Source organism: Glandiceps talaboti, chromosome 13 (genome assembly GCF_964340395.1).
Source record: "Glandiceps talaboti chromosome 13, keGlaTala1.1, whole genome shotgun sequence".
Lineage (NCBI taxonomy): Eukaryota > Metazoa > Hemichordata > Enteropneusta > Spengelidae > Glandiceps > Glandiceps talaboti.
In genome coordinates this window covers 18,225,752-18,247,792 of record NC_135561.1, presented here as the reverse complement: position 1 = coordinate 18,247,792, position 22,041 = coordinate 18,225,752, and the positions used below count along the sequence as shown (strand labels likewise).

Here is a 22,041-nt window from a genome sequence, read left to right as displayed (position 1 = left end):
AAACATTGGCACATATCGAATATCTGCATGGAATTGCAATGCATTTTATGGTTTATTTCATTTTGTAGCAAAAAAATGCGACCTTGCTATTAAAGTGTGGCATATGCGGTTTCTTGTTGGTTTCTGCATGGTTGTACCAAACAGAAAAGCTGCACGGTATTGAGAAATTCACTGTAATACGGTTGGTTGGCAAGAATCAAAGGTTACTCTATCATGAAATAGGGGAAGAATGAGTAATGAAAGATATACACCATTTTGATGTAAGAGGTTGTTTCAGGTGGCTACACGGAGTTTCTATTGATATCAAACATTTCATCCATTTGTAATGTCAAATGTCAAAACACATTGAAAGACGTCAGACTATACATTGCATTGAAATACGTCATACCAAGACTTGCGTTATGTAAAGTGGATGAAAAAGCTATGTCAAATGTCTGAGCCGAAGCGACTTAGGTCTATGGTCTAAGGTCATATATATATATATATATATATATATATATATATATATATATATATATATATATATATATATATATATATATATATATATATATATATATATATATATATATATATATATATATAAATTGAGGAAAGAATTAATTTGTACATTATTTGGATTTTGGCGAGTTTCATTTGTTTCCAGTTATTTGGTATATATATATATATATATATATATATATATATATATATATATATATATATATATATATATATATATATAGAGTGTCTGATGATCGCAATATGCGTGAAACTCCGAGTTACACCCAAGAAAGAGTTCCAGTACTACCAAAACTATTACGCTCTGCCACTGCGCCGCGGTATAGAGCACTGTCTTAGCAGATTGATACTCACCGAGTTATATATATATATATATATATATATATATATATATATAGTGCCAATGTATTTAAACATGTTCGGGAAACCATTGTGATCTAATTTAATCACACCAACTTTAATAGCCGTATCACGATGCAGTTTAGGCTTTTCTAGGTGCAGCTACTACCACCAACATATAAATGTATTTGTATGTATTAATGTTCTACTTCTGGAGTCAATCATCGACCGTGATAGTAACCCACACACACGACACAATAGTTTGTATTAATGTGGTTTATTTCTAATAAGTTAGTAGAAATTGGATTCAAATACAAATTACCTGTGTATTCGTCAAATACTAAGTGCTTTGGATGTGTCTATGCACGTGTTGTTATCTCAACATTACTTTGGGGGGAGAGTTCCGGCTCTTAATGAACTTTCCACAGGAAAGTAATTTTACATCTTATACTCTTTCGACGATATGTGTAGAGAATGTATGTTTTCATTTATTTTTAAACTTGCTTAAGTTACTTTTGTGTGTAACGTTTGACTAAAAAGTGAAGATTTATGACTTTAGTTATCTGCATGTTATCATAAACTACACTTTGGAAGTTTATGCACTAAATACCAAATTTTTTCCAAACACTGGTTGATCGTTTCGGACTACCATAAAGGAAGGCTATGGAGTTGAGGGAAACTCATCCTGTGGCGAAGCAGTGTAATGGTATAACAGCAAGCTTAAATCCAGCAAATATCACACAGCATTTATCACTATCTCTTTTTTTCCTACTTCATACCTAAGGCAAAACAATGTCGGCTACTCTCTACAGTTCGGATTTTTTAAAGTATTTTTGTATTTTTTTCAGTCTCTCATGGTGATACCATGCCTCTGAGGGAAGGGTGCGACCCGACCCCACTCTGACCAAGTGGTCCAAAACAGCACTGTTGAATTCAAAAGAGAATAAATAAAACAAAACAAAATGATAAAATTTCACACAAAACGTAGGTGCAAACCTTTCTGCGTCTGTGAAACACATTCCGTTGTTTAAGACAGTCAGTGGGACGGGTCTTACCCACTTCACACAATGGGGCCGGATCTCACCATGTTTTCTTTCCATTTGTACAATTTACATGTAGTGTTTCTTGTCTGACGCCGAAGCTTAACCAGACATAAACAGAGAGTAAGTAGTTTCGCTATGTGCATTCTGATAAAAACAAACTACCAAAAGGGACTGAAAACAAAATAAAATAATCCACCTTAAGTTTACATTTTATCAAATCAAACGAACAAAAAACACTCGTTTGGACATGACAAAGATAGGAATAAAAACACTTGAGCGACAGAAAATCAACTCTAGTTCTTTTTATTCAATCGTGCCGTACTTTGGAAAAGATTTTGCGGACTTGTCAAGCGGAATAGCAAAAAGGATGCGAAATATTGGCCGCTGATATTTTCATATGTTTAGAATCTTTAACTTGTTCGCTATATGATATGATATTGCAGACATTTTGAGTGAGGTTTGTGGATATATTTGGTTCACGAGTATCTGCTATTAATTGTACTTTTTTGTATTACTTACATATAGTTTAGTCATTCTGAGTTGTCAAACTATGAGCGCTACAGACAGGCAGGCATAAACTTTCGTAATTTCTTTTTTATCAAATCTTATTTATCCATTTTCGATACACAATAAGTAAGAATCTTTGCTTGGGCATTTAACACGCCAAAAAGGAAGCCCATTGGATCCCGATCGAATTCTTCTTGCGAAGGTGCTATCATTGCTTGATTACCACTTCTTGGTACATATTTAACCAAACTGCCGTAGGTCCGTAAAGGGAGATGTCTGCCATAACGAGATTTCTGGAGGTCTTCTAGTTCTTGATCCGGCGGGGGAGTAGCCATGTAGATGGGATAAATAGATCTTGGCTTTTCATCTGCCATCCTTTTAATTCTTGCAGCTCGAGCCGACTCGTAACTTTCAGACCCATAGCGAGGTGCCGTGTACCCGGTCGCGTATCTACCACTAGTAGTACCAGATCCATAGCGCGGTGTGGTGTATGTATTCGATCCATAGCGTGATGTCTTCCGAGTGTACGAACCTACACTCCCGGTATCAGACAGTCTGTCATCGTCTCCATACGATTTCGTTGAGTACCTGGTTGGGCTAGTATCCCTATACTTAGAGGATCTTGTTGAATATCTGGTCGGACTAGTATCTATGTTATCAGCATAACGTCTGGAGGTGGAGTCGTATCTTCTACTGGGAGTATAGCTTGGTCGTGTGCTAGAGTAAGTGGAGGTTCTCGTAAGGGGTTCATACTCTCTGGATGTATACGATGATCTTCCGTATCTTGTCTTGGAAGGTTCGTAGGACGAACTTAAATCAGACCTGTATGAACGTACGCTAGCGTCATCACGCTCGGAGGGAGAGGGTGTCATCTCATATTTACCATAATATGCATCGTGACGGCCAACTGCTCTCTCTGTTAGTGGAACTTTAGTGTACTGTGACAACGTAATATCTTCTTCTTGATCATCATCATCACCGGCACCAAGATAACTTTTGGCCAAAGTTCTCGCTGACTTGTATGTCGTTGTCAGGTCGGGTTCATGTAGGTATGGATCTATTGGAGCACGGCGACTGTAGCGAGGAGGTGACCAATCATCATACTTCTTCCTCTCCGCGTAGTTCTGATACCTAGACCGCAATCTCATTACAGCATCGTCGTCATCATCTCCTGCGAAGCTTCTAACACTTGATGTTTCAATGTCATCCTTCCCTCTTCCATATCCCCTTGTCTTGTACCCTCTTACGGATGATGTTGATGTACTAGGGCGGTACCTTGATTCCGAGTAATCGGCCAGACTTTGTGTCTCCCATCTATCACCTCCCCGTTTTCGTTGGCTGTAGGTTGTTGTAGGTATAGGGTCGTAACTACGCTTTCCATATTTGCCGTAGTCTTGCACACTTGCAGTCTCCCAACGATCTGCCTTCGACTTTCGCGACAGAGGTTGGTAATTTATCCTAGAATATGATGAAGTGCGCCCTCTCGATGGAGTGGTGTCATTGGTCAAGTTGTCAACACTTGAATAAGTTTTCGGGGACGCATTTAGGTTCAGAGAAGAAGTACTCTTGTATTTGTCTAGAATCTGTGATATGCCATCATCTTTCGAGGTATGGTACAGCCGTTCTTCTAGCGCCCCCACACGGGGATATAGGTCCCAAAGTTTCCTCCTGGAGGAGAAAAGCTCTCGCAGGTTATTGTCGTGTGCATGATCCCTCGCTTCCATCTCTTTGTCAAGGCATTTCATCATATTGTCATATTTTTCAGGTGACGCACTGGAAGACACCTAGAAAGAGAAAAAGAAAGCCACAATTAGGGAATTGATTCTTCTATGATGACTAACTCAACTTGTGCTCGTTTTCAAGCAAGAAATTCCCATGATTCCAGGGACCAGATAGATTTGTAACAGTCGCTCGAATCACCCATCACCTTTTCTCACGTGAAAGCTTGCTCCTCGTTCTTTGCAACCAGCAAAAAAAATGAGCTGCTTGCCACCATCTTGTTTTCAAAGGTACTGTCATTCTAGCAAGTTCAAATTGAGGTCATCCCAGTAAACAATTAGACCGTCTGGTTGTCTTTGGAATTACCTTTTTGTAACGCATTGGTTTGTGGCCATTTTGAAGTACACAGTGGCTATATTTTCAAATAATTTTGTTCTCTAATTTAAAAAAATGTATCATGACCCCTCATATAATTTTTTCTCGTATCTTGAACCGATAATTGGTTGAAGTTTATTTTTAATTCTTGAACAAGGTAAAGCCAACAATGTAACACTCGTTATTCACGAGCCTTCATTTTTCTTCCAGCTTTGAACCGACAATGGGTTTTCTTAAACATGGTAAAGGAAACAATGTAAGACTCGTTATATCCCTTAAAGTCATGGAATGTAGCTCTGGAAAAAATTCGCTCGGAGACCTCCCACCCGGGGACGACGATCGAAGTCTGAGTTCTCGAAACTATGAATGTGTATCAGCGCTGAAGACGCAGACAACTCACAATTTGTCGGCATCCATTCCCCTACATGGATAATGTAATAAAGTATAGACCGAAATTGATAGTTATATTTCTGCTTACAAATTAACAAATCAGTTGACCTCATTACAGTGGTAGACAAACTCGACATATGAATGCAACAATTTGATGGTATTGAATGTCATTTAGAAATACCATGAATTATTGCTGGTTACATGTCAGACTGACTCTCAGCAATGCGATTAATAGTGACAAACTCAAAGTCTGATTTCGAAACGAAATCGAAATGATTGCTGAAACCTTTCAGGGGATACACACTGTTTCTGACCGTGGTTGTTTTTAGACAATTTTCTGTGATGTTTGGTCACTGTTTGTTACAATACAATCAATCAATCAATCAATCAATCAATTCTATGGACATCAACACCGTGATTCAAGGTATACAAAATACCGACACATCCCTATAAATATCGATAAAGAATCTAATGTCGTTTCAATCACCACTTTAATGACTTTATTTTTATTTACTTATTTATTTTTTATCTTAATATTTTTACTGATAATCCCTTCAATTTCTTCCAATTAATTTCAATATTTGGCCCGTGACAACGTTTTCAAATTCCTAGTATGGATTCGTATCGTCCTTACTATAAGTTCGTTCTATCCTTACAACGATTCCTATATCATTTGGAATATATAGTCTTTTCGAACTGTTACTTAAGAAATACACTGCACCCGATATATTAGTAATAATACCACAAAGGTCATAGTTCACGACTTGTAACGTACAACTGGTCTCGGTACACTAAATATAGAATACGGTGGGTTGCTTTGTATATGATTCTGATTTTTCTGACAGGGAACACCCGCACAGTGAAATAATGAAATACCAAAACCAAAACCATGTTGCTCAAGGGATTTTGGAAAGAAAGTCTCATTTGCAATGTATTATTTTGCTAATTAACCACGGAGCACATCATATCTTGAAAGTTCGACAAGTGTGATATCCCCCTCTTTCCTGTGACTAAGTCAACGTAAAGCAGACCCCCGGTCATTTTCGCAAAGCCAGAGCACGTATTTCTGCCTGCCTCTTGGTGGGTACGTTTTGTTGGACGGTGCCGTAAAGAAGCCTGTCGTTTACGACGTTGACCCCCAGTGTGGTCGGACGATAATTCACACACAGATATTATGAATGGTTATAATTTACGAATCATGATTATCAGTAAACAAATGAATTCAAGTGTATGAATGGTATGAATGTAACCGAATTTCCGTGTTATCAGACTTCAGCGTCGTAAAACCCATCACACCTCTTAGCGGCAATGATACAACGCATGCAGTCGGCCAGAGCTATTTCAGCGAGAGGGAAAAAATTCTCTATCTCGCACAGATGATTGTTTTTGGAAAAAAAATATCTGTTGCAAGGGAGTGTTTGTTGAACCGTTTAATGTATTCCACAGTTACAAGAGTCACAATTCAATATTTATTACAGAGAATTATATTATTCATGGTCCAAGAATCAGTAGGACAGTAAAATGTAGTTACTTTGGAGACGGTAAAATAAAAACAAAGGTATGAAATGTGGCATTTCGATCCGTCCACTAAGGGCGTCGCTCGCACAGTCATTTAATGATTCATTGTTAATGTAAATATTTTGACAACATTTCTTTAGTTTGCCGAAAATGACGGGCTTTCACGTACCGATGGAGTGACATCACATATGTGACATATTAGTACTACAGATGCGACAACGTGACAGCGGCTACACTAAATGACTTTTAACATTCTCAGCTGTTGAGATTAGAACTCGTCCCGTTAGCTCTTACATATCACTGCGGTGGCTTTTGTTACACGGTCTAGTTTCTCTTTGGCATAAAACAAATCACTGTAAGTTGTAAATGATATTACATGTGGACTATTTATTCGTCGTCCAAAAACGAATCGATAAAACTAAGAACAAATATGCGTTAAGTTTATTAAGATGTAATAATTTAATATTTGACAGTATTTGGCATGTCAGTACCTCAACAAGGGCTATATTACATGCGATTCTATATATGGAAATAAGAAATTGAAAGCAATTTAATCGCTGATAAAGCACCATTACGTTGGGATTTTAGTTAAGTTTTGTTCGTTTCTTTCATTCTTTCATTGTTGATTATATAGATTATATATATATATATATATATATATATATATATATATATATGTGTGTGCGTGTGTGTGTGTGTGTGTGTGTGTGTGTTACAAATGTATAACCGTTACACGTTCGAAAAGTGTCATTGAATAAAAATTAACTGTCCTAAATAAACAGCGAATTTGTTTGCATTAAGTCTCGCAGCATCGACTAGCAATGAAATTCATCTTCTTTCCTCATTCAACCTAAGCATAGTTCATTAGATGACTACACATATACTCGTTGACATCTTTCAAATGCTAATAGTGTGACTAACTGTGAAAATGTACGTGTCGGAATTATGCTGTAAATATTTTCCTAAGTTTGATTGTATATCCGGTTTTTGGATGAAATATGTTTCTTTATTTCACAAGTAAGTAGAACAACGTCTGTTTTTTTCACTTTTGTTTAGACTATAAGACTAATATCCACTCAATGACTGACTGACTCTAGATATTTCACACCGTAAATCCATCTATATATCTCGCTGTATCTGGTGACCTTTGACCCACACTATGAATATCTAGTTAGCACGCGATCTATTTCTGTCTGACCGTCTGAACGTTGACATCACTTTCGACTTTCTCGTCAAACAATTTTCTTTTATAGACAGTAAATGTATGGGTACATATTTCTTGCTCTGTATGGTAGGCTGTCTATTGTTAACGACGTTAAAAGGCAGATAACAATTGTAGTGTTATCGTCCATAATTAGAAGGGGGAGAAGAAGGTAGTGGTGGTGGTGGTGATGGTGGTGGTGATGATGAACACGATAGGGAACACGATAGTTTATGAAAGACATTCTAGAGTTAGCAGCATTGATGAGCTGTTGTGACTTAAGATTACTCTAAAAAAAATGTCTGGCGTCTTTGTAAAATTCTGTTTATCATCACAATAAAACTAGTTATTTGTACGTATTCATGCTGTCATGTATGACTGATGATGTCTGTGCCATCTACCTATGTAGGAACTTTTACTTCATGGTACCATAGTAAATGATATATCGTTATTGGCCGACATCGTTTACAATGTGACGTCATATCATTTATCCGGAAATATGCACTGTAGTTCTAAATAGTATAGTTTAGAAATGTTAAACAGCTTCCATAAAGGCTTTTCCTATCACGAAAGTTAAACGATCTGCTGAGGTGCGAAACCAGTCGAAGATTCAAAACAGAAGATACATATGTTCGTGAGAATGAATGCATGATCGTTGGGCTAAAAGGCGACATGTGGCTGGACACTATCATACATTCATTAAGCACGTGTTAAAGTCCTAGGAGAAATACTTATATTTAGCTTTAGGCTGCATGCCTAAAAAAGAGAGAGATGAAATCTCCTGGGACTCTGAATGGACGCGAATTGAACCCTGGGAAATTATAGCTAATTGGCGATTTACGTATTTCATAACTAACTTTGTACATGTACGTTCACAACATTACTGGTATTGATAAAATTAACTTCGTTTTATGTTCTTGGGGGAGAATGGTAAATTTACAATGACTGAATAAGTCACGAGAAGATGGTCGGAGCATGCGTGGTGTACATAAACTCAATGTGATCGGAAAGGATTAGTTGTTGGATGTATGAGATCATAATGTCGTATGTAGTAATGTAACAGGGCACAAATGTTAGTGAATACAGCAGCTGGATTCAGCTGTTATAAAAACTATCCCTTCGTGCAAATACACGTTTGAAAGTATGTTCCCCTCAGGCCTTTCCATGAACTCTACATAGAGGCCAGAATCGCGAGCCAAAATCACTCTTTCGGAACAAGTTTCCAAGAGGCGCGGGGGTGGGGGGTGTTGTCGTTGTTGTATCGCAACAGGTCCTCAAAGGGTGGGGGTCACGTTGCTACAAAAAGTCTCGGTGATTTTACGACAATACCGAAATACAGGACAGCATGTTTCGCCAAACGAAACAAATACCTGATCACTGTAAGATTTGCAATGGTAACGTTGTCAATCAAAATGAGGTACATAACGCACTCGTTATAATTTGTTAATTAGGTAATCATCAAAGGCTATCGTAAATTATCAAGCAATTTCAATGTTGAGTATGAACAAAATGAACTACGCAAGCTGTTTAGAAATTATTGTCTAGATTAGACTATATTAGATTAGATTTGGTAGGTTAGATAGATGGATAGATGGATGGATGGATGGATAGATGGATGGATGGATGGATGGATGATAAAGATATGGTTGCAATGTTAAAAAGCTTTTATATTGGGATATATAGAGGGACTATGTCATTTAATTTAATAACAACACGGACAATCTGTCATCTCTCTGCTGTATGCAATTTTTTCCTACATCTAAGTAGAGATATTCCCTTGATAGTTTTCAAATGTGTGTATGCGATAGGAATGCGAACAATGCACACCAAGTTGTTGACCGCACCATGCCTCCTTCTGACCTCGAAAACTATACGCACATGCGTACTGATGGAAAACAGTGGTGGCTCACAACCTTTCGGTAGATGACTACTTACAGTTTGATGGCTTTGCTAGCTACAGAACGATTACGTCAACACAACACGTATTGGGTCTCGTTAAAATGGGGATTTATATTATTTTGTAATATCGAGATACACTGCGACAACATTCTGTCATGAAATGGGATTTTGCCGGAAATCAGGGATGTGGCTAATTTTTGGAATCGGTTGAAGATCTAAAGACGTAGTTTTGAAATATATATCATACCAGTCAGGAAACTTATAACTAAAAGTAAGATTTAATAGCTGGTAAAATGTTACGAAAAGAAACTAGTAGATGTATTTAATTTGCTGTTATCTACACCCCTGGTTATAATTGTTTTTAAAAATTCAAAACTTTCTCTATGTTTCTGATTTTCAAAAAAGATAATCCAAAATATACTGTCAGTCAACGATGCAAGAATGAGTGTGGTTGTTTTATCCGGCTATTGACTGTTATCTACTTCCCTGGACATAGAGTGACTGTTTAATTTGTCGCTGTTGTCGGTAATGTAATGTAATGTAATGTAATGTAATGTAATGTAATGTAATGTAATGTTATCTTATCTTATCTTATCTTATCTTATCTTATCTTATCTTATCTTATCTCATGTTAATTATGGTATGTTATGTTATGTTATCAAATGTAATGCAATATGATGTAATACACTGATAATGTTAGTTAGGCAATCACTCAACGTCATGTATCCGACTACAAACCAAGCACAGGGATTAAGTCAACTGCTGTAAACACGGTAAAACAAATTATAAACTTTGAAACTACACTAATATACAAACTTTGAATTCCACTAAGATGAATTGAGGATGAAAAAAACCAAAACGGCTGCATTTGAAATAGACATGTAAAGTCGTGGTAACAGTTTACAATTATTCTGACTTTAATTAGTGGTACATGTATAGTAGTGGTACAGTAGTGGTACTGTAGTGGTATAGTAGTGGTACAGTAGTGGTACAGTAGTGGTACAGTAGTGGTGGTACAGTAGTAGTACAAGTATGCCAGCTTTAATACTCAAGTGGTAGTTCACTATAAATTAACCCATTGGTGGTTATGACCTAAAGACCCCCCTCTAAGGGTCGACTACTGTCGATTAGTATATTATTTATACCATGTCTTTCAAAACAACAACGACTACAACTACTCCAGACTACTCCAGTCAATTGTATTATGGACTTATATTAGTCACATGTAATAGATTCGACATATGGTAGATCATATGATGTATTGACATCAGTGACGATGTGGAACCGAGTACATGTACTGTAAGAGAGGTCATATCAAAATATTTAAAGTTTTGATAGTGGTTGTGTTTTCAATGGAGAAGTGTAGATACGTTTATGGAAAATACTAGTTTATGGTTCGTGGTTCCAAGAATCAATAGGACAGTAAAATATAGTCGCATTCGTTTCTGATTTACCGTTCCGAAGTAACTATATTTTACTATTTTAGGTACATGTCATTTTTACAAGGGGAGTGTAACTTGTTTGTAGAAGTTGTATCTAAACGCCCGTTTCTTCTCACTTGTTATGCTTTATATGTATTTGTATAGTATAGGCGACACCCATCCCCCCCTCCCACCCCACCCCCAAATTACAATTTACACTTTTATGATTTGGTAGCGTCATACAAAACACACATTTTGTTTTCGAGATGTATCTATGATAAGTTTTTCTGTATCAATGGATGATGCAATCTGAGAAAAAACACAAAGTTTTTATATCGAAATTGTTCACGTGTGCTCACATGCTATCCATGTACGCTAAACAGACCAATATGCCCAGATACGACCTCGTAAGGGCGTGTGACAATTACACGTAACCGGTATACAGACAATGTATTTACAGATGCTGGCCTTTATACTACGAGACACCGGGGACCTGACGGCACTCAGGGGATAAGATTTCGTAAACAATATTGTACAATGATCGTCTTCGATCCTGCTTGACAAGGCTAGCAGATCACGAATGATTCAGTGTAATCCACTCTACAACAATAATTCTAGAATAACATTAATCGAGCGTTCCTTACTGTTTTGTGAAATTGAAAACTGAAAAAATAATATTTCACGTCAACATGTAATATGAGTAGATCTATTTCCAGCAGGTAGGACTGTTTAAACTTACGCCACGAAAGTACATGGTTGATAGTACATTGACCCTTTAGTCCTATATTTACATTTGCAGTCTTTCTTGTGATAACTTATTTTCAATACCCTAGATTTTGAACTGAATAAGTTTGATCGTTATTGAGTTGTATTCATTGTCGTCGTCGTCGTCGTCGTCGTCGTCGCTGATGATGATGATGATGATGATGATGATGATGATGTTGTTGTTGTTGTTGTTGTTGTTGTTGTTGTTGGTGGTGGTGGTGGTGGTGTTGATGGGGATGATGATGATGATGTTGATGTGATGATGGTGGTGGTTGTGATGATGAGGTGGTGGTTGTGGTGGTGGTCATGTAGTAGGTGATGTTGGTGGTGATGTTGTTGGTGATGTGTGGTGGTAATAATTTACTATAAGATAAGGAAGATGAGAGGTTAATCTCCTCAATTTATATTTCCATACAAATACAAATATTTTTTTTCTCTAAATATATTTTTACTGCATTTCTCTCTCTTCTCATTCACAGCATTGTGTAACACCCCCCTCCTTGCCGTAAATAAATAATTGATTTCAATGTCTACTGATAGGCACGAACATACTGAGAGAAACACAGCAATGTAATAGCCTTAAACAGAAATTGAAAACGAGGCAGCCATAATTGGATATATAAAGTTTTATCATCGAGCCGAGTTCAGCCTTGCCTCATGACCTCTTGAGAGTAAAGCGTTGTTGTATTCAGTTCTGTCATTCGCTTTTGTACAATCAGCTTGTGAGAAATGTCAAAACCGTCACCAAATTAATTTGCAATTACCGACAATTAACAAACAAATTGTCGAAATAGCCGGGAGGTCCTCATGTTATTTCTATTGTTCTTCTATTCGTCTTTGTCGCTGTTGACTTAACCCTTTCAAGAGTACAAACCATTCATTCTTTTACGATCTGTTCAAATTCAACCAACTTAATCCTCTCAGTTTTGCTGTAACCACTACCACTGTACCAGACAAGCTGACACGCAGGTTACATTACATAATGAATAGGCCATAGTAAAAAAAGTACAACTTTAATAGTCAATACGAAAACATTATCCCAGTCACGTCACTGTATCAGTGACTCGTAAAACATCTATATTCAAATCCGTTGGAATCAAAGTAAGGTCTCTGTACAATGTCTTGACCTAGTAGGTGTAACCATCGACTGGTTGATACTCCCCTAAAGTTATGCCGTATCGTTTTATATAAGTCTATCTTTATCAGCTGACTCAGATACCGAAATATTCCAGTTGAGGCTTTCTTAGGGTGTTTTCGGTTTGAGAAAATCTCATATAAACCCTCAACGTTCCTTCTGAAGTATCTACACTCTCTCTGTACTGTGTTGTGTGTGTATATATGCATGTTCTGACCTGTGTCGTTTCAAACAAATAATGCACTACCTGTAGACGCTATCGTTAACGATTACGAGCACCTGGTCATTTATTTTGGTATAATCGGAAGACTACGGGTAAATGGTGTCATTAATTTCCTCTAAGGGAAAAAGATAATGGGTTGATGTATGACACATAAGCGACATTGATTGATTATTATTGCGAAAAAGACGAACATAAGGTCAGAGATTTGAATGGGAGTGATTTTAGAATGACAATGCAACCCTATAATATACGGAGTGGTGCATGCAACAATCTCAATAGATTCAGTGTTCTGTATCCGTATATATCAACCTGTGTTGACCCTTTTATAAAACACATGCGGGCAATGTTGAATACACTCGGTGCTATACTTGTCGACTGAGTTTAGATACACCCTGGCCCATTATAGTACAGAATAAAATAACTTCGATAAGGATTTTTAGAAAAAAATTGTAAAAAAAGAGAAGATAAAATGAACATACGTGATATGATCTTCTGGTTCTTCTGTGGCTGTCACTAGGGGAACTAGGGGTTGCCTCGTCGTCTTCCATGTTCAACCTGCAAAACAAGGTACGTGTGATCCAAACGTTACAGAAATTCAGAATGAAACAGTGGCGGTAAAATACACACTATCTTGACATGAACAGACAAAAAAAACGGGTCTGATATCTTGTAACAGTAATGAATGGTTTGATCAGTAGATTCTAAGAGTGAAGAATTCCAATGTAAAACTGGGATCTCTTGGTATAATCAAAGTTTTAAAACAAAATCCAGGTTACCTTCTACGGGTCCAACTTTTTGCCAAGTTCAGGTACAGGACACCCGGGGGATGGTGATCCGGGGTCTGGCCAAGTCTGCTATTCTTGGCGCATCATACGAGTGCAGCGTTGGAAGCGGAGGGAACTGCCTAAGCTAGCCAGCTTTTCCCACTGTCCAATGGCATTGCCCAAATATGGCTGTGATGTGATGTAAGGCATGTCGATATCCATGGAATGTTTCGCCCTTTTCAACGTTGAGTGTGCTCTGAGTTGGAAAATACTCCAGAGAAAATTCGTACAAACCCCTTTTATTATTGAGACATGCCCTAGTGACCTCAAGGTGATAATAGCCCAGAGAACAAGACAAACAAACACTCTAAACAATCCATGGGGAGAAGACGGAACGTATTCTGCATACAAACCCACGTATCTTTCCAACTATGACGTCACGACACTGTTAGGCAAAGGACGAAGATACACATGGTATTCGTTTCTGCGAACGAAATTATCTGAGAAGCGACTCTCTTTAAAAAGTGATCGATGTTTCAGTATTCTGTTTCTCATCACATTTTAGACTGGCAGGGTCGTGTCTCGACATTGGTTACATTTTCTCGTACTGAATCAGAACTTTGACAAAGGGGAACGCATAGTTGTTTTGTATTCACCGAATAGTACGGTATGTTTGTACCATGATGTGTAGTTAGAAACCAGGAGTTGGAAACACTTGGGTCACGTAAAAATCGTTTCAACTTGACAAGGACAATATAGAATCAATACTGTGGCGATTAACCACAGTGACTCTTATAATAGCTCTGTGTATATATTACCAATGCTTGATACTGTACTAATACTACTATTGGTCCCTGGCCACTTCGCGTCACGGCTAACAAGGTCATCCAAGTTAACGTAATATGTACATCGGATATAAACACTTCAAAACTTTTGTTGATACTCATCTTAAAGAAAACTCAAACTTATTCTCAGTTAAGATCGAGGGGGTCACCATGCAAATATTTGGAAATCGATGTCAAAATAATATTAAATGTTTATAATCCGAAAGATTGCCGGTTTCCTTGAAACCAAGATGGCGAACCTAAAACATTTTTTTCATTCTTTCAAATGGATATGGAATTAGCTTTCGCATAGCAAAGTTTTTAGTGATTTTGATAACTTTTACTTTTAGCGAAAGGACTTGAGTAATAGTGCTAATTTTTGGTGTACATGCTTAATATCAAGTGATCATTCTAGGAGATAGTTCTTTCAACAATCTCAAACTTTCGTATACTAGTATGTAAATTATTTGTACAAATATTTCATTGATTGATTCAGTAAACTGAGGCACCGCCGATCATTTATCTACCACTCTGTGTCAAAATCTTTCCAAACTAATTAATTTAATTAATTCAAGAAAGTTTCTATTTTACTTGCAACAATTCCTGACACGTCATTGACACGTCATCATAATTTTCAACCAGAAAAATTAAAAATATATGTGTGTATGTATGTATGTATGTATGTATGTATGTATGTATGTATGTATGTATGTATGTATGTGTGTGTGTGTGTGTGTGTGTGTGTGTCATTGCGCATGTCCACGGGCACATGAAGCGTTCAAGTAGTTTGTTGACAAACTCGGTGTGTTACATGGGGTTGATATGTTATCTATTCCAAATTCAGACCACCAAGTTGAATTTGACCTTACTAGTATCTGCCTGACACGTGAGTTCACTAAATGATATATAGGGTGTCCCTAGTTTTCTTGTTTCTCATTACTTATTCATATTCATCAACTATGGGTCGGACGGTCGATTTTTTTTCTTCTAAAAACCGTCTTCATGATTCTCTACCTCTCCTCTCTGTCTTCTTTTTGTTGGCTTCCTAGTAACATGCCCTTTCCCAGGTTCTTTTACTTCTTCTCTAAAACCATTCCCTCAACTTGAATAACTTCCGTGAAGAAAGAAATGCTATATTCGTGACCAAGCGTAATCGTCGCCGCCACGACTTCGACAGTCCAGATACTTGCTTATTATGGCCAGAGAGAGTGCTGTTCTGCAAAATAATAGGGGCGGGCGAAAATAAAATATTTTTTTATTTTATTTTGATGTCTAACATGAAAATCCCGTATGATAAATTATGTCATCTGATTAGTTTCTGGGTTATATCTCGGTACCAGAGGTTTCAGTTCAGCCAATTCTGAGTGGTGGTTAAGTGTGTTTCAGTAAGTACAAGAGTGTGAGTATCTTTTACATATAAATATGCAGCAAAACCTATACCCAAATATCCTTTGAACGTTTTGGGTTTTAAAAGTAATGACATTAAAATATTCCATAAAAGTGTGCTTTCTTTTTTTCTAATTAATCTGTGAATTTATGGGTTGATGATTCAAATAATTATCGCTGAGTACATGGCAGCAGTCATTTTCAAATGTCCATATTGTGTCACTGAGATTTCATGTCAGGTCAAAGATTATGTCATCGAGAGATGAAACTTTACTACGACGTCGTCAATTGAGGAAAATTTATGAGAAAAGTAATTTCTCAAAATGAATGATAACATTGCACTGTCACGCAAAATTATAGTTTTAAGTTTGAGTTTTAACGAATCTTTTGTAATAATAAGCTTCTGGAGAGAGAGAGAGAGAGAGAGAGAGAGAGAGAGAGAGAGAGAGAGAGAGAGAGAGAGAGAGAGAGAGAGAGAGAGAGAGAGAGAGAGAGAGAGAGAGAGAGAGAGAGAGAGAGAGAGAGACAGACAGACAGACAGACAGACAGACAGACAGACAGACAGACAGACAGACAGACAGACAGAGACAGAGACAGAGAGAGAGACAGAGAGAGAGACAGAGAGAGACAGAGAGAGAGACAGAGAGAGAGAAAGAGAGACAGAGACAGAGACAGAGACAGAGACAGAGACAGAGAGAGAGACAGACAGACAAAGAGAGAGACAGAGGCAGAGAGAGACAGAGAGGGAGATACAGACAGACAGACAGACAGACAATCAGACAGACAGACAGACAGACAGACAGACAGACAGACAGACAGACAGACAGACAGACAGAGATAGCGACAGAGACAGACAGATCGACAGACAGAGAGACAGACAGAGAGACAGACAGACAGACAGACAGACAGCGACAGAGACAGACAGACAGACAGACAGACAGACAGACAGACAGACAGACAGACAGACAGACAGACAGACAGACAGACAGACAGACAGACAGACAGACAGAGAAGTGGGGAGAGCTTGAGGGAAGGTAGCGGCTGGAAAGTCGAATGAAGAAGATTGAGAAAAAAGGAGTATATGAATACCTTTTCCAAACATAACTAGGAAGTTGAATGTAAACTTGCATTCATCTTTTCAGAAATTCATAATATTATATGACGTTTATAAAACAACATCCTTACAAAGCGAAGTTATATAACTAATGATAGATTGTGATAGCATGTGATATTTGACAGAACAGATGGCCACACGTCGTGTATTAATTTCAGACGAACAATTTACGAGTGTAACACCTGTTACAAGGAAACATCTAAACTGTCTCTTTCACGACTGTTACCGAATACACTGTATTTGATATATTCTATCAAACATTTCCCCAATGTAGGTTTCATCAACTGTCACATACTGAGAACATTGTCAGAGTGTATGTAAAGGATATAAGGCTATTATGTAAAGATTTATTATATTCATATAGATGTATGCGTCTGTTGACGATGTATTGAATTGAATTGAATTTATTTTTCACCGGAAACATAAGGTAATAACATTCAGAGAGGAAAATACAAATAAAATAAAAGAAAATGCTCTGGTGAGGACCATGGAAATAGTTTACTAGAAACTAATCTAGTCCATGGTCCTTATCCTGTCAAAATATAGAAGGTAAAGATACACGGCGTACTTATGATAAATAATTAATAATAACAAATAATATAGTAATAATCAATACACACGGGACAAACAGACAGACGTGTTACGAAAAATCAAAAACAACAACAACAACAACTACTACTACAACTACTACTACTACAACAACAACAACAACAACAACAACAACAACAACAACATTATTGAGAGTAGAAGGGAAAGGTCGGACCTTGACATCGTGACCTTTTCTACTTAGTACTCTGTAAAAAGAGTTTATGGAGTACATGTTGATGTAATTAGTCCACATTTGATTTTAATCATCTTTTAACATTTTGAAGAGAAACCTTCTTTCCTGTGTAACTACTGTACTGAGGCATTTGGAAGTTAACGGTATGACGTGTTACTATTTTAATGATTCCAGGGTTGTTATTGATATTGCAAAGAAAGTGACAATTGAAGTAGCCCATAGACTTGGCTATCTTGATCGACACAATGGCTTGATATTGTCAAACCAGACAGCCACGTTTTTATCCGGGATAGCTGAACTGGCACAGTGAAGAAGTCCCCAATTCCTTTTTTGATTTAAAAAAAAAAAATTATTTATTCAGTATGTATGAAAAAATAGCAACAGTAGTCGATATTGTATCTGGTTGTCTCAATGTTTTCCTGTTTTTCCTGGTAACAAGTCTACGATTTTGTGGATTATCCAGGGAACACAACAATATGTACCAGCTTTTATAATGATACAACTGTTCTGTTTTTATTGATTCAATGAAATAATCTAATCTAATCTAATCTAATCTAATCTAATCTAATCTAATCTAATCTAATCTAATCTAATCTAATCTAATCCTATCCAACCTTATCTGATATAATCTAATCTAGTCCAAACCAAACTAATCTAGTTTAATTTAATCTAATCTAATCGAATCTTATTTATTTTGTGTACGCACGTCTAGTTGAAACCATTTGTACTAATTTTCCATCTTACCACGTCACAGACACAGGGAACATATTTCTTCCTTGTCTGTGATCTTACGTACGACAATTATCTATGTTATCAAACACTTATCTATGTTATCAAACATTTATCTACGTTATCAAACACTTATCTATGTTATCAAACACTTATCTATGTTATCAAACACTTATCCATGTTATCAAACACTTATCTATGTTATCAAACACTTATCTATGTTATCAAACACTTATCCATGTTATCAAACATTTATCTATGTTATCAAACACTTATCCATGTTATCAAACACATATATGTTATCAAACACTTATCTTTGTTATATCAAACACTTGTCCATGTTATCAAACACTTATCTATGTTATCAAACACTTATCCATGTTATCAAACACATATGTTATCAAACACTTATCTATGTTATTATCAAACTCTCATCTATATTATCAAACACTTATTTTTGTTATATCAAACACTTGTCCGTGTTATCAAACACTTATCTATGTTATCAAACACTTATCTATGTTATCAAACACTTATCTATGTTATCAAACACTTATCTATGTTATCAAACACTTATCTATGTTATCAAACACTTATTCATGTTATCAAACACTTAGCTATGTTATTATCAAACACTTATTCATGTTATCAAACACTTATCCATGTTATCAAACACTTATCTATGTTATTATCAAACACTTATCCATGTTATCATCAAACACCTATCCATGTTATCAAACACTTATCCATGTTATCATCACACACTTATCTATGTTATCAAACACTTATTCTGTTCTACGTCCTGCCCATAGATACATTAATATAAGCATGATGCATGGATCTCAATATCTACATCTAAACTACCCACCTTGCTATTAATTAAAATGATGACCACCCAAACTAAATTTTGATAAAGTTCCACGTAAATATATAAATATGATTAATTGGTCTGTAAGTTTTAGTTTATTGCCATTCCCATCTCTCCTTGAACCATTTGGGGCAAATTCTGTAGAGAAGTTAAGAAACTACTGATCAGTAATCAGTTTGAAATCGTACCAAAATAAAATAGCAAACAGGATGTGGTGAGAGGGAGTGCATAGTTATGTATACACTGGAATTACATAAAAGTTAACCATCCATATACCACATACAGTTACGTGGTTTATGAACTCTGACTGTAATATACAGGAATGAGTGGCTAGCTAGCTAGGTCAAAGGTCAGACATAACATACAAGGTTCCAGATGTGTGTTGTATCTCTCTCTCTATACTAGGTCTACAAACGTGGTATCACTCTGTTAGTCTACGACATGAGTCAGCTATAGCCTTCTTAGTGCCGTTTATTTAAACTATGAATAGTAAATAATGTCTGGTTTGATTATGTCCTCTAATTTATTTGTCATGAACATCGTGGAACCATTAATGATGTCTTGGACAGGGGATAGAGAGAAAGAGAAAGAGAGAGAGAGAGAGAGAGAGAGAGAGAGAGAGAGAGAGAGAGACAGACAGACAGACAGACAGACAGACAGACAGACAGACAGACAGACAGACAGACAGACAGGCAGGCAGGCAGGCAGGCAGGCAGGCAGACAGACAGACAGACAGACAGACAGACAGACAGACAGACAGACAGACAGACACAATCCAAACATGACTTGACGTTCGGCAAGTAAATTAGACAAAATAGGAGATATGAAAGAGAGTTTGTGTACAGATTCGAGCTGCTAGTGTAGTAGGAGATACAAATTGATATATTCAACGATGAGGCAAGTTAATCATGCAAAGAATTCGATCCAAAAGAACCCCAGATAAAATGAGTCACACACTGAGACATACACAGAAGAGAACCATAGATAGTTGAATTTGTCATTTATATGCTATAGCGAGAAATGGGGCATACCATACCATACAATGCCATACCATGTCTGGCTGTCTGGGAATGTATTCATGCATGTAACACACTTGAATGTATGTTGATTAGTAAACTCGTCGAGGAACGCCATCTATGAGAGTGAAATTGATATGATAGTACTGGCAGGGGATGGAATACCATTTGCTGAACGTACAAATTTCATTACATTAAATTGAATTGAATTACATTACATTACGTTACGTTACGATATATTACATTACGTAACAATACATTACATTACATTACATTACTTCATGTTACCTTGCAATACAATACAATACAATACAACACATTATTTCAAATTACATTACATGATAATGTTACAAACGTAAATCTGAGGAAGGTTTCAAATTTGATTTTTCAAGTGCGATGCTAATTTCCCGAGGCGATATATCTATAGTTTCTTGTCAATAAAAACATACACTGTATTCACAAAATTTATCAAATATTTATTTTTATCATTTGATATCTTATTTGATCAAACAAATTGTCAATAATTGGAACACAATATAAATTGATTATTTTTCCCTATATACATATTTATATTCTACGATTCAACGTCTATTCCACCAAAAACTCGTGAAAACGTGAATTTTTTCCCACATTCGAAGGATAGAAAATTTATTTATAGAGTATTTATCTAAAGAATAAATCTAAAGAATAAATTCCAATATAATGTAACAGGTACACATAACAGGGAAGAATGGGGTTGTGGGGATGGGATGGGGTGGGGTGGGGTGGGTGGGGGTGGGGTGGGGTGGGGTGGGGTGGGGATGGGGTGGGTGGATGGAAGACTACACATTTTTGAAACAATGTCAAGAGTATTGACACTGAGCACGAATTTGGCTTTTGGATTACGACATATCGTCGTGAAACAACAAACCACTTTACGGCACTGTTTAAGAAGTACGGAAAAATATGCACTGGTTTACGTGAATGCGAAAATTTATAGTCTTAGAATAGGTTGAGTTATGTTAAAATGACTGTGAGTAATTGAATTAAAGCTTTTTTACTAGAGAAATTAAATGATAGTAACGAGTGTGTTAGTCTAAAATTAGACCTATGGGCATTGATACAGCGTGTACCGTACTATCAAGGATGGATTAGTAAAAAAACAAACACTAAAATTAGAACTATTTTGTGTTAATACTTTGTTTTAGATACCAATATATTGGCTTCGTACTTAAACACTTTTATGATTAATGGTAGACGAAAGGTCGTAGATTCATTGTCTTTTTGTAACCATGGTTACGCACTCTGTTAGTCATCAATTTGGGTAGAAATATTACAGTCGTGGTGTGACCTTAACCTAAAACCCATAAATACTTCATTATCAGAACTAAATGGATGATAAAGTTTCCGCTCGTGTTTCTTATCCTGAGTGTTCAAATTCCCTTGCATGTGGTAAATGAAGTACTTAACAATGTATCTCTGCAGTATGAGAGAGAGAGAGAGAGACAGACAGACAGACAGACAGACAGACAGACAGACAGACA

The 22,041-nt window shown here is 36.7% G+C and overlaps 1 protein-coding gene across 1 annotated transcript; it reads right to left on the bottom strand.

Annotated features, from left to right (window-relative positions):
- Window positions 1-1,101: 1,101 nt before the first annotated feature.
- On the bottom strand, window positions 1,102-13,987 carry LOC144444442 (uncharacterized). Its single transcript, XM_078133854.1, has 3 exons — window positions 13,813-13,987; window positions 13,516-13,591; window positions 1,102-4,174 (listed from the first exon to the last, which is right to left on the bottom strand). Exons 2-3 carry the CDS (start codon window positions 13,582-13,584, stop codon window positions 2,489-2,491), a joined length of 1,755 nt encoding a protein of 584 aa, XP_077989980.1. The 5' UTR covers window positions 13,585-13,591; window positions 13,813-13,987; the 3' UTR covers window positions 1,102-2,488.
- Window positions 13,988-22,041: the final 8,054 nt, after the last annotated feature.